The following is a 27,587-nucleotide window of genomic DNA, read 5'->3' on the forward strand; positions in this document are numbered from 1 at the left end:
ACCCATTCAAGGTGAAGGTTGTAGTGGGGGTATCAAATGAAAAAAAATCTAGCGACAACATAATATCAGGAAGAAAAAAAAATTGTGGGATGGGTCAGTGTTTTTATTGAGGGGAAAACAAATCTGCTACAAATACAATATCTTATTAAAGTTCAAACAGTGTTATAACTTAAATATCCACATTATGATGCTAACAATCAACCATTGTTATTACTGGTATTATTACTATTTTTCAAGAATGCATAAATCACATTTAACACACACAGGCCCTGACAGTAGGGCCAAAGCCCCATGGTGGGTATCTAGGGTACAGTGGCCCTGAAGGAAACTTCCTGGTTCCTGGTGTAGCTCAGTCCCCCCTGGGGAGGACAACATCAGCCTGTGTCTAGACTGAGTGACATTACATGACACTCCTAGGGCAGCCAAGTCCTGGGGGACACAGTCAGAGACACAGGCTCTGTCTTCTCTGATTGCTGTGATACCAGTCTTTATGAAAGTCTATTTCCTGTCAGCCTTACCAAGATCAGAACAGACAGTCTCAGTAAGGCCCTCTTGACAAAAATGACCTAACAAAGTTCATACAAAATAGTTTCCTTTTTTTTCTGTCCCTGTTTTTGGTGTATGTCTCTGTTGCAGGTGGTCTATCAGTGTGTGACCTGCAACATTGAGTTTATTTTACAGAGATTGGGCTGGTTCTGACCACAAGCAGGACCTCTGGGATGATGATATACAGTACAGTGAATTATGCATGGATGCAACAATACACAAAGAGTGAAAAGTATACATTTCAGGTATACTCCATACAAAATCTACATGTTAGGCTACAGCTGTGCACATGAACGCTGATCTAAACATACAATACCTTTAACCTTACAAACATTTATAAAATAGCATCATTATTAGGTAGTAAAAAGGCTGAGTAAATGATTAAATTAAAGATACGTAACAATTCCTTGCTGCCCCAGAAGAAACTCAGGATTTCTCATGGTGATGACAGTTTTTCTCTAATGGCCACCCCTGTCAATAATGTGCCAACCAGTAAAATACATTTAAACACCGAAAATATAACATGTCGATGTCTATCAAATAAGGATGCATTATCTCCAAGAACACTTTGACTAACTTGAGAGTACATTTTTGTTTGTAACACTTTTGTACATCTGGGATGGTTTTCTCAGTCTGTTTTGCAATATATACCCATCTATAAAATATTAACGACACAGACAAATTGTCTGTACCATCCCAGTACACCAAAACATCACCATGTTATGACTGAGATAATACTTAACATTCCCTCTGCTCTTACACAAAAACAGCCACAACTTACATTATCATCCATCATGAAATGTACATATTGGAATGAAAAGAATAATAATAATTACAATAAAAAAATTCTGCCCTTTTTCTAAATATATTTTTTTATTATAGTGCAATATTTCAATGCATTCCCGTGGAAAATATATAACTTATTAAAAAAACGAATACATTCTCATTCGTAGTTACCACAGGGACCTAAACCTAAATGTTGCATTCTCTACCGTATGTACAATTCTCCTCGGAAACAAGGAAAAACACAAATGGACAGACCATTATACTTTTACTAGTCAGTCTAGTAACAAATAATCACAATACATAATATCTTCCTCCATTGCGCGCTATAAAATCTAACCAGTTTCCTATAAGGCATCCTTCGTCAGAGTGAACCAAAACATGATCTTAAATCTCCATAGATCAATGCTAGCTCAACGGGTACACTACTACTCAAACATGGCTTATAATTTGGACATCTACTTGGGGGCAACATACTTTTATAATTGTATCCCTTTGAAGCAAAGTGCCTTTAAAGACATTTTTATCATATGATTGAATATGCAGCTGTTCTGCACAGTTTTGTTTAAATCCAACTTTAATAATTACTGCGCTATCAGAAAGTGGATGTCTTTAACAAACCATTGGAACATAATGATTGTAACAGGACTGGAATGTGTATGGTATACTCAAAACAGATTTTCACAGCTCTGACCAATGGGTTTTGGGGAGACCCCACTGAGACAGGAGCAGTGTGGATCCTGGAAGGTAAATGGCCTAGCAATATTGCACTGATTCTGTAGTGTAGCAATGTACACGTTTACATTTTACTATCAGACCAACATTGGTGTTCAAGACAATAATTAGCATAAAACTGGACTCTTATGGGGCAGCAACCAATTCCACCACAAGGATAGACTTATCCAACAATACTCACCTCATAATATTTCACTTCTTGCACTTCTCCTAGTGGGCACTAAACCAAACAGAATACTGTGCATGGGTATAAACTGACGGAGTAACACTGACTTAAATTACTATTGACTTGTGCCCGGCCTATTTTGAGACTGGGGTGCCATCTTGTGTTTGAGACAGTGTATTACTCATAGGCCCTAAAATCCTGCTAACAACTGTTTGATGCCAGCAGTACAGTACCAATGGGTACTTTGAAAAAGGTGGTAAAACAACAAACACATCTCCAATACACATGTTTCTTATTATTAGTAAACCATTTGAAAACGGAAACATTTTCCAAAAATATATTTGATCTTGTTTGGTGCTTCATAAAAATATCAGCAGAGTAACAGCAGTGTGAAGAATAAATGCAGTACTATAATTATGTTTCTTAACTATGAAATAAGAACAATCTATAGTTCAATTACGTAGAAAAATGTGACAAGTGCAAGTATTCACAAGAACTCTGAATACAAAAGGGGATAGTTTGTTTTGATTCGCGTTGCAAATGTTAGTGTGTTGTTGTCGTGATGGGGATGTAAGAAGGACCTCACTCTCTGTGTTTAACTGGTCATGTCTAGACTGTCACCCAGCTGTAAGATTATCACACTGAGAATGAGGTCCAGCCATTCAACTGTAGTCCCTCTTAATCAAAAAGCCATCAAATGATGCACTTGAGAATAAACTTTAACAGAACTAATCTGTGGTACTTTTACCAGAACGTGTGTCATGTGACTCATCCTGGAGTTTGAAAACATTTCAGTTGAACAGTGAAAAATAAAGAGTAAAAGAAAATACCTTAAATCATTATTTTTGGGAACCTTCATACTTTCTGTAGAATAACAAAAATGTCCATGCTGCCCTCACTGTTTTGCATTGCAGTGGTTTTGAATTGCAACATTTATTGGAGGCCAAGCTCCCCTCCTCCCCAGTATACAGGAAGTGAAGAGGCTGCTGCTGGCTGAGAGGATATGATGTAATGGTAATGGGCATTGACGAGTTAAGCAGGTGAGTAGAGTGGATGAAGGGCCAGGTAGAGGATCAGGGACAGGGTTAGGAGATAAGCCCTCTGTAGCTCTCCCAGAGTGGGAGTTTAGGCCAAGTCCTTCCAAACTCTCCCAGTGAGGTGGCTGTGGAGGGGGCTGGATATGGGGTGGATCCAGAGAAAGAAAGAGAGCTAGTGGGGTGTCAGGATGGAAGTCTGTCCCCAGACAGCAGAATGGGGGACTCAGAGGACTCTCAGTTCTCTGTCACGGAGAGAGCCAGGGCTGCCTGTAGTGCCGCCTCTTCATCGATACTGTAATCCTGCAAAGACAGAGTCAGACGGTCACTCACTTTAACATTTGATTTGACAGGACAGGGCCATGGCTGCCTGCAGTGATGACTCCTCGTCAATGCTGTAGTCCTGCAAACACAAAGTCACACAGTTAACCACTGAGTAAATAATGCCTGACACCAAATAAATAAAGCTTCTTTGAGATATGCAGTACATTCATGTTACAGTACTAGGATATTACAGCGACAGTACTAGGATATTACAGCGACAGTACTAGGATATTACAGCGACAGTACTAGGATATTACAGTGACAGTACTAGGATATTACAGTGACAGTACTAGGATATTACAGTGACAGTACTAGGATATTACAGTGACAGTACTAGGATATTACAGTGACAGTACTAGGATATTATAGTTACAGTACTAGGATATTACAGTCACATTATTGGCAACAGAACAGCTCTAGTCCTATCTAAAGAACAGACGACACAGAGCTCAGACCCCAACCCTTATCCTCACCACAAACGTGTCGTAGGAGAACTTGTGCCGGTGGAGCAGGTGCTGGAGGAAGTTGGAGCTCTTGTAGCTGGGGTCCCCCCAAGGCATGGCTGAACATACAGGACACACCTGGAGGCACACCAACCAATCAACAACTCTGCCATTACCTCACCAGTACACCAAATCAGAATGCAGTAGAATCTCTGTTGGTTAAGGATGCACTCTCATGCAGTGACGTCAACGTTGCAGAACACTTCATATCAGCACATAAATGCTTGAGTAAATTCAGACTAGGACAGTGTACTTAGTTCAGACTAGGACAGTGTACTTAGTACAGACTAGGACAGTGTACTTAGTTCAGACTAGGACAGTGTACTTAGTACAGACTAGGACAGTGTACTTAGTACAGACTAGGACAGTGTACTTAGTACAGACTAGGACAGTGTACTTAGTACAGACTAGGACAGTGTACTTAGTACAGACTAGGACAGTGTACTTAGTACAGACTAGGACAGTGTACTTAGTACAGACTAGGACAGTGTACTTAGTACAGACTAGGACAGTGTACTTAGTACAGACTAGGACAGTGTACTTAGTTCAGACTAGGACAGTGTACTTAGTTCAGACTAGGACAGTGTACTTAGTTCAGGGTATAACATAGCAGACTGACCACTTTGTTGGGATCGTTGCGGTGGTTCTCCATACAGTGTTTGACCAGCTCCTGTTGATCCAGATTGCGGGCTCCACAGAATGGGCATGAAAAGGTGGAGCGGTTTGGAATATTGCTGCAGGCAGGGAGAAAACACACGTTTAGTAGGAGCCATAATGGACACAACATGGGTATGCACACACAAATGTTGCCAGACACACACTGATGGTGTGTTGTTGTGTGTGTGAATATAACCCCAAAGTCTGAGGCCCAGTTTCCAGACACTAGCAGGATGCCAATCATGTCCAGCAGCACACCTGGAAGGACAGCTGGTCAGTGTGGACATGAGGGTCAGAAAGCAATGTGCTGCAGTGACAGTTACGCTAGCCGACCCACACACCCGTAGAACAGGGTCCTTAACAATGTGCTGCAGTGACAGTTACGCTAGCCGACCCACACACCCGTAGAACAGGGTCCTTAACAATGTGCTGCAGTGACAGTTACGCTAGCCGACCCACACACCCGTAGAACAGGGTCCTTAACAATGTGCTGCAGTGACAGTTACGCTAGCCGACCCACACACCCGTAGAACAGGGTCCTTAACAATGTGCTGCAGTGACAGTTACGCTAGCCGACCCACACACCCGTAGAACAGGGTCCTTAACAATGTGCTGCAGTGACAGTTACGCTAGCCGACCCACACACCCGTAGAACAGGGTCCTTAACAATGTGCTGCAGTGACAGTTACGCTAGCCGACCCACACACCCGTAGAACAGGGTCCTTAACAATGTGCTGCAGTGACAGTTACGCTAGCCGACCCACACACCCGTAGAACAGGGTCCTTAACAATGTGTTCATTAACTCACTGCTCCATCAGCACCACAGCAAGACAACAAGGCCAATTCACACACTACCCTCCACAGCTGACCAGGAGCAGCCCATCAGAGTGCCATCAGACATAGTGTTAACAGGTCTCTCAGGTAGGACACAGTCTACTGGCTAAAGGGAAATGTCTGTTTGAATTGCCGATAAAGGTGTACTCTGTAGAACAGCAGTCCTCAGAAAAACTCCATAAAATATACCAACCAAACATAATTTCAGCCTTGGGCAAAAAAAAGAAAAAGTGACAGTTTAGTCAGAATAATGACTTTGTGACAAGTAGACAACACCAGCAGATGGTCCACTGTGTTCTCTGGGCCTTCGACTAGATGAGACTCTGCCTTTGTGGTGCTGGCAACATCGCCCAATTAAATTGTGTTTTGGAATGTGGTAAAAACAACAACCTTGAAAACCGAGAAAAGACACAAGATATGCTGTTCTGTGTTCACCCGTGAGTTCCAGATGGTCACTATGGACGTCACAGATCCTGATCACAGTACTCTTCCTCAGACTCTTCCTAGTAACTCAGTGCTTCTAGTACATGTTGGGAGTGGGACCTCTGGCTGAGTTGTTCACAGACCCTCCAGACACAAAGACCCTCCTGACAGACATACCCTCTAGTCTAGACAGAAGGACAGACAGACAGTGTGAGGCGTGTGATGTGACGTAAAAACAGAAAAAACACTGAAAGGGAGGGAATTAACAGATTTCTCTTTGTAGAGCTAAGTAACTGCCTTTTACCCACCCTCTCTCTCTGTACGTCATCAAAGGCAGAGTACATCTGCTTACAAACACACACAAACAAACGCACAGACACGCACGCACACTTGGAAGAGTGTAGATGGGCATTGATGCCCTGCTGCTCTGTGAAAATCAAAGGATGCCTATACCGGTACTGGTATTTGTAAGTAGGCATTTGTGTCTGGGGGTGTTTGTGTCTGTGTGTTCTTAAGGGAGAAGTGTTCATGTGTCAGCAGAAAAACACATCTCCTGAGTCCCTGAACATCAAAGGTATTCACAACAACCCAGAGAGCCAGGAACACCACAGGAGAGCATGACTCATAAAAGACACACATTCATACTGCTGGGCTAAAATGTACTGGGAGTGTGGTTCTGCAGATCAATGCTAGGACAGAAATATTGACTCAAATCTGTTCAGTCTGTCCAAATGGACCCTGACGTCCCATGTCACACAGTGTCTGACGTGGCTTCCAGGAGCGACTGAGAACCCCTCAGAGAGATTACCTGGGAATGGGCTGTGAAGTGGGGACCACAGGCACAAACTTTGGGCAGTTGGCCATCTGCTCCTGGACCTTTGCGCAAGAGGAGATGTGTGACCTCATTTTGACCAGAGACACCTGGAGCCCGCCAGTGGAGAGAGGAGGAGAGAGAGAGAGAGGGGGAGGACAGGAGGGAGATAAGGAACAGGAGAGCAAGACAGAGGTAGAGGAACAGGAGAGAGAGCGCAAGACATGCTATTAAGTGAATTAATGGGCAGGGAGAAATTTTGTGAGTGTATATGTGAGTGGTATTGTGTATCATCAAGTGTGCGTCTGTATAATATGTGTGTTGGACAGAGTGGCAGGCCATAGTAGTGTAGTACACCTTCTTACTGCAGCCCCGACAGGGGGCCTTGTAGTTGGACAGCTGTTTCTCCACACTGGAGGACTTGTCCACCTTCTTTGGGTCAAAAGGCATGCGGCACAGAGGGCAGAGGGGAGAGGTGACCTGGAGACAGGGCTGCAGACACTCCCCACAGAACCTAAACACAAACACACACACACACACACACACACACACACGAGACAGTCAGTCGTTGCACTGGAACCAAATAATCGAATCTATACTCAGAAAAAGAGACTGACAATCGGGACATGAGTCGAATGATACGTAAAGTCTAAACACAAAGTGAATCAGAGCATTTATTCGAAGCGAGTGTCCCGGAAAAATGTTTGTCATCTCAATGAGATGTGTTTGTGTGCTTTAATAACATTCTATGAACCTCTTCAAGGTTTGCCCGCACGGTGAACTCCAGTCAGTCAGTCTCATTCAGTGCCATTAGAGCAGTGGTGTATCCATTTGCTGGGGCAGCATCACTCACAGTCAGACAGACCCAGCATTCAACCCATCATCATCTCCTCTGGCGACTCTGAGCAATGTGGGCACCGCTGGCAGCACTGGGCCACGGTGGGGCCGAGAAATGCCCCTGTGGTGGATTGCAAACGGGCTGAGTGATGGGCAGTCACCTCCCATGATGACATGAGTCAGCACTGCCAGGTAGGGCACCGTCAGCAAACAGAGGGCCCAGAGAGCTGGTCTTGGGCTGGCCGTGAAACCTCCCCTGACAAATGAGCCAGGAGTTTATACTGCCAGAGTACTGAATCATTGCAGATTTTTACAGCGCAACCGGATTCTTTATGGCCCTGTCGGCCTGAAGGCAAGCGGGTAGGGTAGGGAAAGACTTCGTCTCCAGAGGACAAAAATGGTGCCCTTTGAACTTGACTGATTTCAACGTGTACTCTGAACCTGACCCAGTCTGTACTTCCTCTCACTGTAGCTAGCAGTTTAAGAGTGGCTACTAGCACCCCAGAGCCGCACACCTGCTACTTCATTTGTTGCTTTGAAAGCACTTTCAGCAACTCTTTGCCCCATTTAAAACAACAAATCTTGTTGATCAAATTTTTTACTTCAAAAAAAGTCAGACTACAGAGAAAAGCCAGGTGTGGAAAGAGAGAACATAACAATAACTGTTTCCTCGAAGCCCGAAAATAACCCCATCAAACCAGCTATATAGTAGAGAGCAGGAGAGCAGCCAGCCAAGCAGAGACCGAGGCGTGATGGTGAGCGGAGGAGAGGAGGCTATTGGAGAGGGACGGACTCCATCAGCTCATCCTAACAGCATCCACAGCACAGCCCAATCTTTACCTGGAGTCCTGGGGGTGGGTCTCCACGCAGTGAGAGGGAGGGTAAATGTTTCCATTATGTCCACAGAGGCCTGGCCTGCACAGCCACAGATACTGATACAATACTGCCCACACAGAGCTCTAATTGAGCATGAAACGTCTCATCATTCAGAGAGAGAGGAGAAGAATATTATTAAAAGCAAATCAAATATTATTTGTCACGTGCCGAATACAACAGGTGTAGTAGACCTTACAGTGAAATGCTTACTTTACGAGCCCCTAACCAACAATGTAGTTAAAAAAAAAAATACAGATAAGAATAAGAGATAAAAGTAACAAATAATTAAAGAGCAGCAGTGAAATAACAATAGCGAGCCTACATACAGGGGGGTACCGATAAAGAGTCAATGTGCTGGGGCACCGGTTAGTTGAGGTAGTGTGTACATGTAGGTAGAGTTATTAAAGTGGCTATGCATAGATGACAGCAGAGAGTATCAGTGGTGTAAAGAGGGGGTGAGAGGTGGGGGGGGGGGGGGGGGGGCACTGCAAATAGGCTGGGTAGCCATTTGATGTTCAGGGGTCTTATGGCTTGGAGGGGTAGAAGCTGTTAAGAAGCCTCTTGGACCTAGACTTGGCGCTCTGGTACCGCTTGTCGTGCGGTAGCAGAGAAACCAGTCTATGACTAGGGTGGCTGGAGTCTTTGACAATTTTTAGGGCCTTTCACTGACACCGCCTGGTATAGAGGTCCTGGATGGCAGGAAACTTGGCCCCAGTGATGTACTGGGCCGTACGCACTACCCTCTGTAGTGCCTTGCGTTCGGAGACCGAGCAGTTGCCATACCAGGCAGTGATGCAACCAGTCAGGATGCTCTTGATGGTGCAGCTGTAGAACCTTTTGAGGATCTGAGGACCCATGCTAAATCTTTTCAGTCTCGTGATTGGGAATAGGTTTTGTCGTGCCCTCTTCACGACTGTCTTGGTGTGCTTGGACCATGTTAGTTTGTTGGTGATGTGGACACCAAGGAACTTGAAGCTCTCAACCTGCTCCACTCTAGCCCCGTCGATGAGAATGTTGGCGTACTCTGTCCTCTTTTTCCTGTAGTCCACAATCATCTCCTTTGTCTTGATCACGTTGAGGGAGAGGTGGTTGTCCTGGCACCACACGGCCAGGTCTCCGACCTCCTCCCTATAGGCTGTCTCATCGTTGATCAGGCCTACCACTGTTGTGTCATCGGCAAATGTAATGATGGTGTTGGAGTCGTGCCTGGCTGTGTAGTCATGAGTAAACAGGGAGTACAGGAGGGGACTGAGCACGCACCCCTGAGGGGCGTGAAGAGCAAAGAGCTGAGGGGTCAGATATATAAGGAGCCAGGAGTCAAATGTCCCTGCATAGCCACAACCAGTCTTGGTTCTAACTTTGTGGGTCTACCACTGTTCTTCTCTTTCAGCTGGTGACCAGAACTCCCCGCTTGTGGAAGAAGCCATGCAATCTGCCCACAGGCAGGCTAATCAAGTGGCTAATAAACTCTTAACAACACAGTGGAGCGCTAAATAGCGTCAGGGGATGTCTATTAAAGTAATGGCACTGTGTTTCAGCACCTTAGTTATCACATTAGCATGGGCTTAGTTTCAATAGCTAAACATCTCTCACTTCACTCCATCCATATTCAACCAGCTACATGACCCATGTGACCTCCTCTGGAGTCACTTCCTAGTCACATAGGAAACCCCAAAACACAGCCAATCTTTTAGTCAAAATGTCATCTAGTCAAAACACGTTCAATATCCACAAGCTCGGTTTGTTTCCATCAACCAAACCACGCGGTAGAGCTGAGATCTGGATGAAGCCCAGCCTGTGTGCCTACATTAACATTCAAATATACTCATAATTAGGCCTAGTGAGTACGCCTAGACCTATTCTCAAGAGAGCCCGCAATACTTGGAAAGACATTTCTTTGGGAAATTATACATGAGTGTAGAGGCTGGTAATAATATTCTCTGGGGCTATCATTGCCTCGTATTCAAAAGGTATACTCAGCTTAGCCTAGGCTATAGAATTGCAGCACATCTCAATATCAGAGCAGTACAAGTCATTTGCCGTCCTTTTCTACTACCTTAATGAACCAATAGCATCATGAAAGATGTTGGCCAAATTATTGCTACAATGCTGACACTCGGATCCAACAACATAACATGTTACTGTGTGTGTGTGTGTGTGTGTGTGTGTGTGTGTGTGAGGCTCGGCTAGCATAAATGTCACTGGAGCACATTGCTTTCTGACCCTCATGTCGGAGTCAGTCGCTCCGTGGTGTTGTTCGAAGTGCGAGCCTGTGTCTATTTTGCAAAGTGTGGTGCCTATCAGGTTCACAGTCTGTCCTCATACCTATTCACGTTCCCAGACACTCCAGAAAACTTTCCCAAACACCTATTAATAGATCAATAAAACAGATAGGTGGGAGGAAGGGATTCAAACTTTTTTGAAGCGCAAAAAGAGATCGTTTGGGGACCCGTTTGATCAGCTGAGATGTAGTAAAGCTCTCTGCCTGGACAGTGATGAAGGACTGTCTAGGGTTGATACCGTCTCAGAGAATAGAGAAGCCAACTTGAGAGGAGTAGCATTGAACAAAGCACACATATTCAAACAGCACTGATGAATACTAAACGCCAACAGTGCTGAAACACCATCCTTTCGGTCTGTCACGCCGACAGACACACAGAAGTAAAGAGAGAGTACAGGACAGACAGAGCTACGACAATGTCGAACTACAACGGTCTGCAGAGCATTCAGCGAGCAACAAGAGCCCCTTACAAATGCTCATCTGCCTCTACATAACAGTCTGAGGGGAAACGTATCTCCATATCAGTGAAATACAGATGTGTCCCAAGCACTCCAGCAGCAGCAGTCTTTCAAAATAAGCATCCAGACCTACTGTAGCCCAACTCTGGTGCAAAAGACGACTCAAAGGTGATCTTCGAGCATCGTCTGTCATCACTTAAAGATGCCCGGATTTAGCACCCTCCTATTAGATACTTGAATCACTTCCGCTGTACTTGACATTCAGACAGCAGGACGCCACCACCTGCAGGCTCACTCACGTTTGCACGTCTTGCGTCGAATTGAGCAGGGAATAAAGAAAGAGTTGTGGTCAAGTGTGTGGTGACATGGGAGTGACAAACACTCAAGGGTGAAAATGGTGTTGTTGAAATACTGTCCTGTACTGCCTAGTTGTGAACATTTTGGCCATGACCAATATGCTTCCTGAGTATTTACATAACATTCTCACCAATAGAATAAAGATAAGCAGTTGGCTAATAGTTAGAATATTACACAGGAATGTGATTATTAGGCTACCTAAGGAAGGTGTTAAAGGAGCAGGCGAGGAACGGCCTATTCCTCCAGGAGTAAAAGAGAGTCACCAAAGAGCACAATTTTTTTTTTTTTACACATAGATAGGCCCATCTCCCCATTATAGCTAGAGAGAGACAATGGCATCGTCTGCCGTCACAACGCAGCACACACCTGGCCCAAGGATACCGGGACGACTTGCTGATGCATATGGTTTATATAATGATGTATGGTGTTATAAGAAGGGAAGCTCCATAACTGTGTATATTTGATCTACCCTCTCCACCTCCCTCCCTGAAGAAATGAGGCAAGCTGACCATATTTCCTGTGCAGAGAAGGGAGAAGAAGCTTTCGTGGAGATATTTGCTGCCAATTCAGGAGCTGCAGAGGTAGGCTAATGAGAGCAAATGAAGCCAGGTGCTACTAGAACACAGACGCCTCAGGGTTGGCTCCTCACCATCTGCACCTCAGCTCAGTTCAATCTACTTCTCAGAACTACAGTAAAGTAGACACCGCAGAGCATAGAGGAGCAGTAGGAACTCGTGGTTGTTTCCCCCCTGAACAGACACACAGTATAGGAATAGGACACAGGCTTCCTCAAACAAGCGGATTTAACAGAGCAGAGAGGGTATGAGTTTGCGAGGGTATTTCACACATTCAGCAAGTTTGACATGCCAGAACATCTTTACATGTGACTTTCAGAAGCTTTGTTCTCAGTTGAAATGAGGCTCTTCTCACACGCTGTCAGATGGGCTTGTCACTGTAATGTCACAGGACAGAATTAAAGGCTTGACAGCACCGAAAACCAGCAGCAGAAATGAGTGAATCTATAGAGCTAGTGTAACAGTATAACTTTAAACCGTCCCCTCGCCCCGACACGGGCGCGAACCAGGGACCCTCTGCACACATCAACAACTGACACCCACGAAGCGTCGTTACCCATCGCTCCACAAAAGCCACGGCCCTTGCAGAGCAAGGGGCAACACTACATCTAGGTTTCAGAGCAAGTGACGTAACTGATTGAAACGCTACTAGCGCGTACCCGCTAACTAGCTAGCCATTTCACATCCGTTACACTCACCCCCCTTTCAACCTCCTCCTTTTCCGCAGCAACCAGTGATCCGGGTCAACAGCATCAATGTAACAGTATAACTTTAGTACGTCCCCTCGCCCCGACCTCGGGCGCGAACCAGTGATCCGGGTCAACAGCATCAATGTAACAGTATAACTTTAAACCGTCCCCTCGCCCCGACACGGGCGCGAACCAGGGACCCTCTGCACACATCAACAACGGTCGCCCACGAAGCATTGTTACCCATCGCTCCACAAAGGCCACGGCCCTTGCAGAGCAAGGGGCAACACTACATCTAGGTTTCAGAGCAAGTGACGTAACTGATTGAAACGCTACTAGCGCGTACCCGCTAACTAGCTAGCCATTTCACATCCGTTACACTCACCCCCCTTTCAACCTCCTCCTTTTCCGCAGCAACCAGTGATCCGGGTCAACAGCATCAATGTAACAGTATAACTTTAGTACGTCCCCTCGCCCCGACGCGAACCAGTGATCCGGGTCAACAGCATCAATGTAACAGTATAACTTTAAACCGTCCCCTCGCCCCGACACGGGCGCGAACCAGGGACCCTCTGCACACATCAACAACGGTCGCCCACGAAGCATTGTTACCCATCGCTCCACAAAGGCCACGGCCCTTGCAGAGCAAGGGGCAACACTACATCTAGGTTTCAGAGCAAGTGACGTAACTGATTGAAACGCTACTAGCGCGTACCCGCTAACTAGCTAGCCATTTCACATCCGTTACACTAGCCTGTATAATCTCTTGCAGTATCAAAGGAGACTACTGCCCATCCCAGTCAACCCCTTGCTTATACATCCCCTGCCTGTACATTGAAACACATATACTCCCTCTCCGGCCTCTAGGTCACCAGGCTGCTTGTTATGGCGCACACCTGTCACCATCGTTACGCACACTAGCGCGTCATCAGACTCACCTGGACTCCATCACCTCCCTGATTACCTTCCCTATATATGTCACTCCCTTTGGTTCCTTCCCCAGGCATTATTGTTTCAGTTTCCTGTCTGTGCGTTGTTCATGTTTTGTAATACGTTTCATTTATTTATTAAATGATTCACTCCCTGAACTTGCTTCCCGACTCCCAGCACACACGTTATAGAATAACGCCTCGCCTAAGGGAAGCATCAGGGAGTGTTTTTTTGTGTGTTGGAGGTGAAGTTGGGTCCAGGTGGCAGTACCAGAGCTACCGGGCAGTCCTCAGCTGGCTCGTCGGGCTCTCACGCTTCAGCCGGCTCGTCGGGCTCTCACGCTTCAGCCGGCTCTCACGCTTCAGCCGGCTCGTCGGGCTCTCAAGCCTTAGCCGGTTTGTCAGACTCTCACGCACAAGCTGGCTCGTCGGCCTCCTACGCATCAGCCAGGCTCTCACGCCTCAGCCGGTTCGTCTGGGTTCGTCTGATCCGCTCCTGATCACCAGGATCGTCCCCGTGGTCGGCATCCTGCGGGGAGGGGGGGGGGTACTGTCACGTATACTCCCTCTCTGGCCTCTAAGTCACCGGGCTGCTTGTTATGGCGCACACCTGTCACCATCGTTACGTGCACTAGCGCGTCATTAGACTCACCTGGACTCCATCACCTCCCTGATTACCTTCCCTACATGTCACTCCCTTTGGTTCCTTCCCCAGGTGTTTCCGTTTCGGTTTCCGGGCTGTGCGTTGTTCGTGTTTTGTAATATGTTTCATTTATTTATTCAATGATTCACTCCCTGAACTTGCTTCCCGACTCCCAGCGTTACACATGGCTTACGTGACACACCACTGTTAGAGGGGGTGGGGGCGAGGACAGTTTGTTTTGACATGACACACCTCAAGGTTCTCTCAGCTGGACATCCTCTGAATGCACCGTCACACCAAAGTCTCTGTCTCTCAACGCAGAGGAAAAAGCTGAGCGCCTCACATGTGCTTTTAACTGCCTCTGCGAGTTATTTTGTTTCACGACAACAGGCTTGGGGTCGTCCCCTTCAATGTGCAAGAGAATCGCTCCCATGGATCTTACAATATAGCCTAGTAGACTGTAGTGCAATGTACATCATAGTGTGAGCACTAGGAATGAAAATCCAGCAGTAAGCTAGGTTGTGAAACAAACACATTTTTCACAGAGAGGAAGCCAAGAACAACAGTCCCAGTTCTCAGTAATGGCTTAAAAATAGCCACACGCTCTTTGTAAAAGAACCAAGATTGATCTGAGGACATTAAAGGACTGTTTCTGCAAATTACTGTCTGCATGAGAGGCAAAGCAAACCCCTCAATTCTGACACTGTACTGAAAGAACTAAATGAAAGACATTTAAGTCAGCCTTTCAGGCTATGACCCACCCACACAGGAAGGTTCCGCTAAAGGTATCCTGATGTAACAACACAAAGTACATGATCAGTTTTCTGCCAGTTTGCAATGCCAATCGTGCTTGGCAACAGTCTTTAGTAGTCTACTGTTGTTTTGTTGTTGTAGCTACAATAGTTACACATTATCTTGCCCTTTCCCACAGACCCATTTAGCAGAGTGGGGAGCTGATTGGCCAATATGGCTTTCCAGAGGAAACAGACTTCAAACCCACTGTGTGACAGTGGGCTCCATGCCAACGCCACAGGAGGCAAAGCAGGTGCATGAGTCTGTGTGTATGTGGCTGTGTGCGAGAGAGACTGCATGCTTAAGTAATGCGTGCATACAGTAGTGTTGGAGGTAGAATGTAGTGAGTCACTAGAGTGAGTGGTCTCCTCCATGGCCTGAGAGAGCAGTAAGAGGCTCTCATGTGAGACCTTTGTTCAATCTCCCCAGCAGCAGCTCGGCTAGAGCAGTGGAGAGAGAATGGAACGAGAGACACAGAAAGGTACGCCGGCGCGCTGCATAGCTGAGCGTGAGAAGATAAGAATGCAGAACAACCTTGAGGGAATAAAAGCTCCCGTTTTGCTCCTTTCCTCCCTCTGTCTCACTCCCTCACTCAATGAGCAAACTTCCTCAAATCACCCAAGACGAGGGAGGTGGGGGATGGGTAGGAGTCAGGCTGCCAAGTCTGCCTTGGGTTCAGCCCACTAACAATGCCACGTGAGGAAGAGAGGGATGGAGGGAGAGAGATACCGAAAGAGAAGAGTAGACGAGGGATGAAGCTTAGGTAAATGCTTTGAGCAGGTGTGTTACAGACAAAAAAAGATGTAAGTCAGACAGACATCAGAGCCCAGTCTTTAAATGAGCAGCCATATTAAAGCTCCCATTGTCACACAAATAAAATCCTAAAAAAGGGCAGGAGGAACGGTTTGTTAGCCGAGTGACAATGCGTCAGCTTCAAGTCAACCATACACATTCATTCCTGTCGACACACAGGTGTCAAAAAGGAAGAATAGAAGGGAGCCGTTTTCAAAACGCCAGTAATCTTCAGTGATGACAGCAGAAGAATGGACATCAAGTTGCCCTCAAAAAGAAGATTTTAGAATGGACTACATCTAGACTTTTTCAGTGTAACTGCTAGTAATGCAATTCACAGGAGGCAACAAAAACACAGGCAGTGTTACTTAGGCTACAGCCCTACAAAGATGTTCACTAATGTTCAGTTTAGGGAAACTAGGCAATAATTGGTCAATAACTGGTGGTGGCTCCTCAAAATAGCTTTTTTTAAACTCATTCCAAACAGCTTATACAACTGGAGAGCTTTCAGACCCCTTGGTTTCCAATAATCAACCTTGTGGTGTGTGTTCTTACTTAAAAAAAAAAAACATGTGTGGACAAACGATTATAACAATTAGTCTTATTGAGGCATATTAATGCCATGTTCTCAACCTAACTTTTACAACCACTATTCAGCGAGCTTCCCTTCACAGCTGCAGACTTTTCATGTACATTTGAAATGTGAATTGATCACAGTCAGAAAATGGTGCAGGCAGAAGCTCTGCTCAATGTACCAGAGGCAGCACCTCACAGATCAAAAGGCAACTCTCATGTGCCACACTGAGGTTACATTACCCACGTGCCCGAGGCCTAGTCAAGGACATTGTGGGAAGCTTATGGTCGAACGCAGTGGTGGGAAAACAAACATTGGTGTGAAAACAAACATGGGGGGGGAAAAAACATAAATAACTCAGCTTCTTCTCTGACTGAGTGCTAAAACTCTACATACTAATGAAAGATCAAACAATGCAATGAGCATCATGAGAATCCAAAACATCCCATTCAACATTTTAATATGTCTGTTTCCACATATCCTAGTGCTGGCTAAAAGTATACAAAACGGTCTTCCTCTTTTCGACAACACGTCTCATTTTAGCCTAGGCAGCCGATCGTGGGCACCATCTAGCGCCTACTATCGGCTGCCTAGGCTAATCTAATTTCTGTTGAGTTAGCCGTTAGACACGCATTTCCTCTGTCTGTAGCTATTATGTCTTTATTCTTAAAAAGCTATTGTCCAACATTTCTCATCAAATCGGCAAATAGCCTAGTTAGTATTTCACGTCGATACTGCGTTTCGGGAAGCACTGAACTACCACCTAGCCCGCTTTGTTCTACTGTCTGAGCTCCCTTGCATTCCCTTTGGCAAGTTGGCATCCATGGAAAAACGAAAACATTATCCCTATCCCAGTATCAATGCAGTTTTTTCTATCATAGATGTGGCATTTTTGCTGTGAATCATAAGCATTTTATAACAAAACCGTTACTTTAAGTGACAAGCTAAAATGAGATTGACAGCTCTATCTGCGGACTGATAAGTGACAACAACCAATACAAATATTATGAGAGAATATATGCTATATACAATAGCACGTTGTTGTTTTGTAAGTGAGATACATTTGTCTGAGAAGCAAGAGATCACAAATCCGTCAACTTACGTGTGGGCACAGCTTCCAATGGTGACAGGTTTATGATACACCTCCAGGCAAATTGGGCAGGAGAACTGGCTCTCGAGGCTCTCGCCAGTGGCAGCCGCAGCTGCCCCGTTTTGTTGGTGCTGCCTGAGCTGATGAGTAGCCGACACAAAACTGCGAAACATCGCCATCATGAACGAGGATCTTGCTCGCACTTCGTTCTCGACTATAACTGTAACTACCTGGGAGTATTCACATCGAGTATTTACATCAATTGTACACGATGGACATCCTTCGTGTGAATAACGCGTATGAATAAAGCTATCCAACCTATGTATTGTTTGTGTAAAATAATTTAGCTAACATTAGACACTAGATCAGTCCGCTACACAAGCGCTCAAGAGAACGCGCCGAAGCACGAAAGAAGTAAACATTACAAGACAGTGCTGGTTGACGAGAGGACAAAAGCAGGGCGCTGAGCAGATTATTCGATCTTCAAATCATTTTGATTACAAACAATTGACCAAAATATATCCAGATCATTAAAAGATCAGGGAATTTTCGCAATTGCTAGTTCAGGGCGACTCTCACGAACAAGCCGTACAGCTTCAGCAAAAAGAGGACGTTTCTGGTCATTGAAGTCTCGTTCGCGATATCACCAACTCAGTTTACAGATGCTTCAAACTACATTCCCACCATACATTGTTTCATTGTGTTGTAAAATGTTTAAGTTATTATAGTTCTAATTTTCTCTTTTAAAATATGTGTTGCAAGATTGATTAATGTGATACATCCACAAAAAGAACAGTGATCCAACTACAAAACGCTCTTCACATGACTGTGTAAAGAATCTAGCACGTCATCAAAATGCGTGATGTTGTTATTCCAGCACGAGCCTTTTGACAGCTATAAGAAATAGGCTGAATTAAATACATCTCGAAATAGCTACACTAATCTAATGAATTTATCTAGCTAAATAGAGTTTCGAAGAACGCTGGTATCTGCTCACATAGTTTTAACTGGCAAGCTTGAACCGAAAACTGTTACAGCTACGTTCTGCAATTGTTGGCTAGCAAGCTACAATAAATTAGAGCTCTTCGTCACATAGCTAGCTAACTCAACCCGACCATGTGTCAGGTCGATGAGGAATACAATGGACAGCTAGAACACAGAGTGACTCCACGGTAAACTATTTACCCATTTAACAGCTAGATTACCCAGTTGCCTAAACTGCAGTCAAGCTAATGTCCACGTGTAACTAAGTTCAGCTCGCTAGCTAACGTTAGCTTAGCTACTTAAAGTGTTGTCTGCTTTAGCAACTGCTTCCATCCACTCACAATTCATTTTTTTAAATCGCAGTGTCTCCAAGAAGTGTGTCAAATGCAAAGAAAATACAGCGGTATTGATCATCCGAGCTGGAGATGCATTTTGCAGGTAACGTTAATTGAACTGCTTTTTGAGAGTCACAAACTACATGTATTTGTCTCAAGAACTGGCCCCACAGAATTTACAGCAAAAATTTTAAAGTGGTAATTTTTACTTAGTTGTGCATCTTTTGCTCTCATTGTCGGCATATATGCTCTTTGTAGCTAATAATGAAAAGTAATGTATTTATTTGGGTATGTCTTCTGGCCAGGGGCTGCTTCAAGGAGTACTTCATACACAAGTTCCGGGCAATGCTGGGAAAGAACCGGGTAATATTCCCTGGAGAGAAGGTATTGAATATCCATCTCTAACATTTGTGTAACGTCTTACATAAATCAAAACAACCGAGTTGGCATTGTTTCTCTGTTGTAGGTTCTTCTTGCAGTGTCTGGAGGGCCAGCCTCTAGCTCCATGCTGTCACAGGTTCAAGAGGTAGTTGGGTCAATGTCTTACTAGATGTGGTCACACTGTATGTTGCAATTACTGAAATATCACAGGGCTGACATTTTTAGATGCAACTCATTAACAGTTTCTAAAAATTATTAAGGGTTTCAAAATGTTTTTGTTTTTCTGAATGAAAATGAACCTTCTCTCAGGGTTTGAGTCGAGACGCACCCAAGAAGTTGAGATTTGTCCCTGGAATTATCTACATAGATGGTAATGTACAGATGATCATCGCTGCTCTTTGGCACAATGTTTTTTCTTCATCTGTCACTTAGCAAGGGGTTCTGGCCCATTAGACTAGCTCCTGTGTGATGATTGTCTATTACTATGTCTTGACAGAGGGCGGTGCCAGTGGTCAAAGCATGGAAGAGCGGGAGAGGGCAGTGGCTCAACTGGAGTCAGTTTTCAGAGCCACTAATTACCATTACCACATAGTCCACCTGGAGCAGGTGAGCTGCCTAGAGATGGGTCAGAAAAATGTTGTTTGTACTTCTGTCTGGGATGTGAGACTGCACTTTGATCATTGGCATTAAATATGTACAGTACCTTTGGAAAGTATTCAGAAACCGTGACTTTTTCCATTTTATTACGTTACAGCCGCATTCTAAAAAATTTATTTTTATTTTTAGCCTCAGCGATCTACACACAATATCCCATAATGACAAAGCGAAAACAGGTTTAGACATTTTTGCAAATGCATAAAAAATAAACGGTTACCTTATTTACGTAAGTATTGCTATGAGACTCAAAATTGAGCTCAGGTGCATCCTTTTTCCATTGATCATCCTTGAGATGTTTCTGTAACTTGATTGGCGTCCCTGTGGTAAATTCAATTGATTGGACTTCATTTGGAAAGGCACACACCTGTCTATATCAAGTCCCACAGTTGGCAGTGCAAAAACCAAGCCATGAGGTCAAAGGAATTGTCCGTAGAGCTCCAAGACAGGATTATGTCGAGGCACAGATCTGGGGAAGGGTACCAAAACATTTCTGTAGCATTGAAGGTCCCCAAGGACATACTGGCCTCCATCATTCTTAAATGGAAGATGTTTGGAAACAAGACTCTTCCTTGAGCTGGCCATCCTCAGGGAGGTGACCAAGAACCTTATGGTCACTCTGACAGAGCTCTAGAGTACCTCTGTGGAGATGGGAGAACCTTCCAGAAGGACAACCATCCATGCAGCACTCCACCAATCAGGCCTTTATGGTAGAGTGGCCAGACGGAAGCCACTCCTCAGTGGCAGGGACTGGGAGACTAGTCAGGATTTAGGCCGTCATTGTAAATAAGAATTTAACTGACTTGCCTAGTTTAAATAAAGGTTAAATAAAATATGAACTGAGCAAAGTACAGATATCCTTAATGGAAACCTGCTCAGGACCTCAGACTGGGGTGAAGGTTCACCTTCCAACAGGACAACGACCCTAAGCACACAGCCAAGACAACGCAGGAGTGGTTTCGGGACAAGTCTCTGAATGTCCTTGAGTGGCCCAGCCAGAGCCCGGACTTGAACCCGACCGAACATCTGGAGAGACCTGAAAATAGCTGTGCAGCGACACTCCCCATCCAACCTGACAGAGAAGAATAGGAGAAAATGCCCAAATAAAGGTGTGCCAAGCTTGTAGTGTCATACCCAAGAAGACTCTGCTGTAATCACTGCCAAACGTGCTTCAACAAAGTACTGGGTAAAGGGTCTGAATACTTTTGTAAATGTGATTTCATTAAAAAAAATATATAACTTAGCAAAAATGTCAACCTATTTTTGCTTTGTCATTATGGGGTATTGTGTGTAGATTGAGGGGAAAAAACTATTTAATCAATTTTAGAATAAGGCTGTAATATAAAATGTGGAAAAAGTCAAGGGGGCTGAATAATTTCCCGAAGGCATTGTATTATAGCTCGTCATTATTTAGAACATATGGTTGCATCATCATGTCTATTGTCTTTCGCTTCCCATGGTGTTTCAGGTACTCAGTCTCCCCAGCTCAGTGCTAGAGGCAGGATCCTCGGCAACAGAAAAACCACAGACTGGGTCGAGTTATAAAGCTGCTGTGGACCAATTCATCCAGACCAAGAAGAACCAGCATCCAGACCTCTCTGTGGAGAATGCCCAGAGTCACCTGTCCAGTCTGAGCATGCAGGAGGTCGAGAATGGAGTAACCAGCCCCATCACCCCTGAACACACCCAAGCCCTTCAGAGACTGTTTGCCTCTGTGAGGACACTGACAGCCAAAGAGGATTTGCTACATACACTGAGGTGAGAGATTAGACCGTATCTCCGAGACATGCCATTTACGTATCAGAGCATATGGGGGATGAACATGTCTGAAATGCTTCTGAAGGTCTAGTTTGTGTAAAGGTCATTTATGACAGGTGTAATGCATTGCTTTGTCCAGGCTGCACCTGATTCTCCACACAGCGAGGACACAGGGCTACACCAAGGTGATGATGGGGGACAGCTGCTCCCGTCTGGCCATCAAACTGCTCAGCAACATCTCTCTGGGGCGAGGGGCATCGCTGGCAACGGACACGGTGAGGAAATAATCCTCCCCTCTTTCAGCTCAGTAGAATAGTAAACATTATGTTTATGCCCCTCTAAATATTGCAATAAAGTACCATTCGTAGCATTACCCCACATAGACATACATTGTGTTTTGAGCTCTGGCAGCAGCATCTGTGTTAGTTTGAAATGTTGCTATGTTCACAGGGCTTCTCAGATCCTCGCTACGGAGACGTGGTCATTGTCAGACCCATGAGGGACTATTCCTCTAAAGAAATAGCATATTACAACAGAATGTTTGACATCCCCTCAGTCTTCATCCCTGGCCTGGACACTAAGGTGAGAGTCGACTGTGTTCTGATTACTATCATTGTTATGTAGTGTGGCACTGTTGGCCAAGTCCGTTTTGAGTATTTTAAGAGTATTCTTCCTTCACCGCCTCTTCCAGGCACAAGACAAGGCCAGCATCCAGCACGTGACAGAGAGCTTTGTCACCAAACTCCAGACTGACTTCCCCTCTACTGTCAGCACAATCTACAGGTGAGGATGGGTAGCACACAGAGCCACACTAGGAACCAATTGTAAGAACGACTTCTAAAATCCAAATAACTTCACAGATCTTCATTGTAAAGGGTTTAAACACAGTTTCCCATGCTTGTTCAATGAACCATAAACAATTAATGAACATGCACCTGTGGAACGGTCGTTAAGACACTAACAGCTTACAGACGGTAGGCAATTAAAGTCAGTTATGAAAACTTAGGACACTAAAGAGGCCTTTCTACTGACTCTGAAAAACACCAAAAGAAAGATGCCCAGGGTCCCTGCTCATCTGTGTGAACGTGCCTTAGGCATGCTGCAAGGAGGCATGAGGACTGCAGATGTGGCCAGGGCAATAAATTGCAATGTCCGTACAGTGAGACGCCTAAGACAGCGCTACAGGGAGACAGGACGGACAGCTGATCGTCCTCGCAGTGGCAGACCACGTGTAACAACACCTGCACAGGATCGGTACATCTGAACATCACACCTGCGGGACAGGTACAGGATGGCAACAACAACTGCCCTAGTTACACCAGGAACGCACAATCCCTCAATCAGTGCTCCGACTGTCCGCAATAGGCTGAGAGAGGCTGGACTGAGGGCTTGTAGACCTGTTGTACGGCAGGTCCTCACCAGACATCACTGGCAACAACGTCACCTATGGGCACAAACCCACCGTCGCTGGACCAGACAGGACTGGCAAAAAGTGCTCTTCACTGACGAGTTGCGTTTTTGTCTCACCAGGGGTGATGGTCGGATTCGCGTTTATCGTCGAAGGAATGAGCGTTACACCGAGGCCTGTACTCTGGAGCGGGATTGATTTGGAGGTGGAGGGTCTGTCATGGTCTGGGGCGGTGAGTCACAGCATCATCAGATTGCCTGCAATGACAACAAGCTCAATCTCAACGCTGTGTTACAGGGAAGACATCCTCCTCCCTCATGTGGTACCCTTCCTGCAGGCTCATCCTGACATGACCCTCCAGCATGACAATGCCACCAGCCGTACTGCTCGTTCTGTGTGTGATTTCCTGCAAGACAGGAATGTCAGTGTTCTGCCATGGCCAGAGAAGAGCCCGGATCTCAATCCCATTGAGCACGCCTGGGACCTGTTGGCTCGGAGGGTGAGGGCTAGGGCCATTCCCCCCCAGAAATGTCTGGGAACTTGCAGGTGCCTTGGTGAAAGAGTGGGGTAACATCTCACAGCAAGAACTGGCAAATCTGGTGCAGTCCATGAGGAGGAGATGCACTGCAGTACTTAATGCAGCTGGTGGCCACACCATATACTGACAGTTACTTTTGATTTTGACCCCCCCCTTTGATCAGGGACACATTATTCCCTTTGTTAGTCACATGTCTGTGGAATTTGTTCAGTTTGTCTGTTGTTGAATCTTATGTTCATACAAATATTTACGCATGTTAAGTTTGCTGAAAATAAATGCAGTTGACAGTGAGGACGTTTCTTTTTTTGTTTATGGTGCAGTATTTGTAAAGAAAATAGTGGTTGGAAGTGGATTTTGTTAGGATACTATATCAATCTTAAATGAGCTTGTTATGTATCTAGACTCGTGCAAAGATAGCTGTTGAGGATTTTGGTATTGAGTACCTGTTTTGATGGTTGTCCTCCAGGACCAGTGAGAAGCTCCACACAGCATGTCCCCCTCAGAACACCAACACACAACCCTTTGCTAAGTGCCTACTGTGTGTGTGCGCCTTGGACACTAAACTAGGTGAGTCGCACTGCCAGTGTACTAAGACGGCATCACATTATAAATGTACTGTACTCACTAAATAAAAGTACATGTCATTTTGTACTGAAATTAGTATTTCTATACCCTAATCACGTAAATATCTCTACCTATCTTTCTCTGCCTCCCCATGTTCTTTAGAGGAGTTCTCTGCCTACCAGGCTACACTGATCTCAGAGCAGCTGTCTCAGAGGCGGGGCCCAGGCCCTGGGTTCACCCCTGGTGCAGCAGCTCCAGGGCTGCCTCCAGCCTCCTCGGCAAGCCAGGGCCAGTGCTACTCCTCTGGAGGGGGCCAGCATCAGGGCTGTATGACTGGAGAAGGGGGCTGCTGCTCCTCTGCTAAGTCAGTAGGCATTTGTCTCCTGTCTCCAATGTTTGCATTACTGTACAGCTGGATTATGTACACAGTGTACAAAACATTAAGAACACCTTCCTAATATTGAGTTGCATCCCTCCTTTTGCCCTCAGAACAACCTCACTTCGTCGGGGCATTGACTCTACAAGGTGTCGAAAGCGTTCCACAGGGATGCTGGCCCATGTTGACTCCAATGCTAATCACACAGTGATCAAGTTGCCTGGATGTCCTTTGGGTGGTGGACCATTCTTGATATACATGGGGAACTGTTCAGTTTGAACCCAGCAGCGGTGCAATTCTTGACACCTATCATCATACCCCGCTCAAAGGCACTTAAATCTTGTCTTGCCCATTCACCCTTTGAATGGCACACATACACAATCAATTTCCCAATTGTCTCAAGGCTTAAAAATCTTTAACCTGTCTCCTCCCCTTCATCTCCACTGATTTTTACAAGTGACATCAATAAGGGGTCATAGCTTTCACCTGGTCAGTCATGGAAAGAGCAGGGCTTAATCTTTTGTACACTGTGTATATTCACGTGTTTACATTTAGGGTGAAGTGCCAAGCAACTTGAAGTTACTTGTACAAGTGGCTGTTTAATTTGATCCTATTGAATTAATACAATACTGTGTGTTCTTTCAGGAAGCCAGAGACAGTGGATCTTAAAAGCCTGTTGTGTTACAGTTGTAGACTGACCATCAAAGACATGGTAAGTGAAAGGACGTCTATCACTTCACATTACTCCTAAACATGACCAATATAATCTTTAGAAAGACTACAGCAGGACAATGTGCAATGTGAACCATGGCCTTTCTACAGACAGCAGAAGATGCCCTTCCCCAGTACATACTGTCAGAGGCTGAGAGAAGGAAGAGAAGGTGAGATTCATACAACATTCTTAACTCAAACGTGAAATAGCCATAATGTCTGCGTAGAATATTGAGTTATTACCAGTAGAATTATACTGAGCATATCCTTCTATTTACCTTGTTACTTCTGTTTATGGACTTGTCTAGGTCTCAGATGAGGGAGGAGATCAGTGAGTTCCTGCTGGAAGAGGATGAAGCCATCCTGAGTGTCAATGGGTCCTTATGACAGACTAATACCCAGTGTGACTGGACAACGTCCAACGGCACTGCAGTGAAGTTGTTCCCTTGGCAACTATACAGCCAAGGCTGTTTGTCTCAATATAAACTAATATCAATTGCTTTTAATTAATCAACTGACTGAATAAATATTATTTGGCTATAAGACAACAATAGGCTGATTGAAACTGTATTTTAACTGCACACAAAATAAAGCTGCTTTGTACATGGCACTGCTTGGTGGTGAATCTAACATTGATTCAGGTATAACTAATGAATTGAATATGGATGTATGATGCTTAAACAATTAGTTTTTCCATGTCAGAAATGAGAATGAACAATATTTTCATTGGTTTAGAAGCTGAATCACATTCTATTGGAAATATAAATGATTATTCTTTCCACAACAGAGATCCCATAGCAACAACCTACATGGTTCTGCATTAGAACTCCCATCAGGTTCTCTGAAAATGAGAGCAAACATATGGAAATAAAAGTATAACATGTTTAAAGTTAGGAAAGGTTTTTGCATATTGGCAATGGCTGAACCCTGTTGTAACAATTCAGAAACAAATAAAAAGGCACAATGGTAGCTGTGTTTTCTGTATAGTGTCACAATTTCTGAAAGTACTCCAGCATGACATTTTCCAGAGATGGGGGCAATGTTGCCTTATGCATTATTCCAGCATGGAGACATTTAAGGATTGTCATGACTAAGACATTTTACAGTGTTGCTATACTCTATCATTTAACATTTAAGAGATTCAAGTCTTGCGATCAATAAGCCTGTAACTTGTTGCCACGTACAAAGTTAGCTTTCCTCCCAACTGAAGCGTTTCAATTTGTAAACAGTTTGAGTAAGACTTGGAGATTTGGCTGAAATTGATCTAATAGTGTTTTGATTGGAAACAAACACCCTACTTTAGGTCCTTTTTCTCTCAAATTGTCCCCTTTGGCGCTGTCCACACTGCTGGTCAGTGTAGTGAAGATCCAGCCTGTCTCTTCATTAAGGGGTAGTGTCTGTAGGTCAAGCCGGCCATCACACCTCATTCAGAAGCCGATATTTATGTTGGAACCCAGGCAATAAGACGAGAGGAGCCTGGCTTTAGTCTGTGGTCAAAGTGCAAAGCATCTAACCTGCCCTTCTGATTGGAGAGGCCTAGCCAAACGGGCACTGGAGCAGACCCCTTGGCCACCACACAGCCTCTGGCTCACTGTCTGTCAGTACAGCCCACCAGCAGAGGCAAATAGTACTGTCAGAATACAGAAACAGACAAAACATGCCTTTCCCCCTGGCTAAGAGGGGTTCGTGCACAGTGAAAATAGACCCACTGGAGCTAGTATTGGGTCTTTTAGAGGAAGACCAGGTAGAGGCACCCCAGGGGTGATCTGGATAGGACAGCCGGGGGGGGGGGGGGGGGGGGGCTAGCGATTGTCACTTGATAGCTTGTCTCTTGTCCACTTAATCATAGTCTCTGGTGAGCGGTAGAGGAAGATGAGTTTGGAGTAGAGTTCCTCTTCCAGCTCTAGCTCTCCTGTCTCCCTGACCAGGAAGATGTCTGTGCACAGCTTGAGGATACGGTTAACACAGGGCAGCTCCTCAAACATAATGGAGTGAGAGATCTCACTGAAGAAGCCCCTCACAAACTTCCCAATCACCAGCACCACAGACACGTACAGCCCCATGATCCTGCAATGGAGAACAAGTGTAGAATGAGCATAATTGAACATAGAGCTCTCGTCTATACAGTTCATTTCCCACACAATAGTTTGAATGCAAATCAGGTCTAT

At 45.1% G+C, this 27,587-nt stretch overlaps 3 protein-coding genes across 4 annotated transcripts in view; 1 reads left to right on the forward strand and 2 right to left on the reverse strand.

Annotated features, from left to right (window-relative positions):
• Positions 1-88: 88 nt before the first annotated feature.
• Positions 89-18,525, reverse strand: LOC120046258 (E3 ubiquitin-protein ligase RNF166). 2 transcript variants are annotated; one of them, XM_038991347.1, is made up of 6 exons: positions 17,723-18,525; positions 7,175-7,331; positions 6,815-6,927; positions 4,711-4,825; positions 4,062-4,169; positions 89-3,567 (listed from the first exon to the last, which is right to left on the reverse strand). In XM_038991347.1, the coding sequence occupies exons 1-6, from the start codon at positions 17,890-17,892 to the stop codon at positions 3,502-3,504; spliced, it is 729 nt and encodes a 242-aa protein (XP_038847275.1). In that variant the 5' UTR covers positions 17,893-18,525; the 3' UTR covers positions 89-3,501. The 2 variants fall into 2 exon arrangements, with proteins under 2 accessions (XP_038847275.1, XP_038847267.1); XM_038991339.1 differs by having other exon boundaries at positions 89-3,667; positions 17,723-18,522.
• Positions 18,420-26,029, forward strand: LOC120046250 (cytoplasmic tRNA 2-thiolation protein 2-like). The gene is made up of 15 exons (XM_038991326.1): positions 18,420-18,882; positions 19,058-19,132; positions 19,335-19,413; positions 19,496-19,555; positions 19,720-19,780; positions 19,907-20,016; positions 21,533-21,822; positions 21,962-22,097; positions 22,273-22,404; positions 22,514-22,605; positions 24,235-24,335; positions 24,495-24,696; positions 25,354-25,420; positions 25,531-25,589; positions 25,728-26,029. Exons 1-15 carry the CDS (start codon positions 18,827-18,829, stop codon positions 25,804-25,806), a joined length of 1,599 nt encoding a protein of 532 aa, XP_038847254.1. The 5' UTR covers positions 18,420-18,826; the 3' UTR covers positions 25,807-26,029.
• LOC120052327 (piezo-type mechanosensitive ion channel component 1-like) overlaps positions 25,971-27,587 on the reverse strand; it is a 37,351-nt gene continuing 35,734 nt past the window's right edge. Inside the window, exon 48 of the mRNA XM_038999176.1 lies at positions 25,971-27,486. Within this exon, the coding sequence (XP_038855104.1) occupies positions 27,222-27,486 (265 nt within the window). The 3' untranslated portion in view covers positions 25,971-27,221. The remainder of the gene's footprint in view (positions 27,487-27,587) is intronic.

This window comes from Salvelinus namaycush, chromosome 1 (assembly GCF_016432855.1).
Source record: "Salvelinus namaycush isolate Seneca chromosome 1, SaNama_1.0, whole genome shotgun sequence".
Taxonomy (NCBI): Eukaryota; Metazoa; Chordata; class Actinopteri; order Salmoniformes; family Salmonidae; genus Salvelinus; species Salvelinus namaycush.

What these genes read in the sequence shown, in the direction of transcription:
- LOC120046258 (XM_038991339.1), bottom strand. Translation starts at nt 17,892, where the DNA reads ATGATGGCGATGTTTCGCAGTTTTGTGTCGGCTACTCATCAGCTCAGG. An exon ending in ATTGGAAGCTGTGCCCACAC is followed by an intron (nt 7,332 to 17,722) that starts GTAAGTTGACGG and finishes GTTTGTGTTTAG; the next exon opens with GTTCTGTGGGGAGTGTCTGC. An exon ending in GTCGGGGCTGCAGTAAGAAG is followed by an intron (nt 6,928 to 7,174) that starts GTGTACTACACT and finishes GGCGGGCTCCAG; the next exon opens with GTGTCTCTGGTCAAAATGAG.
- LOC120046250 (XM_038991326.1), top strand. Translation starts at nt 18,827, where the DNA reads ATGTGTCAGGTCGATGAGGAATACAATGGACAGCTAGAACACAGAGTG. An exon ending in GATTTGCTACATACACTGAG is followed by an intron (nt 21,823 to 21,961) that starts GTGAGAGATTAG and finishes TGCTTTGTCCAG; the next exon opens with GCTGCACCTGATTCTCCACA. An exon ending in TCCCTGGCCTGGACACTAAG is followed by an intron (nt 22,405 to 22,513) that starts GTGAGAGTCGAC and finishes CGCCTCTTCCAG; the next exon opens with GCACAAGACAAGGCCAGCAT.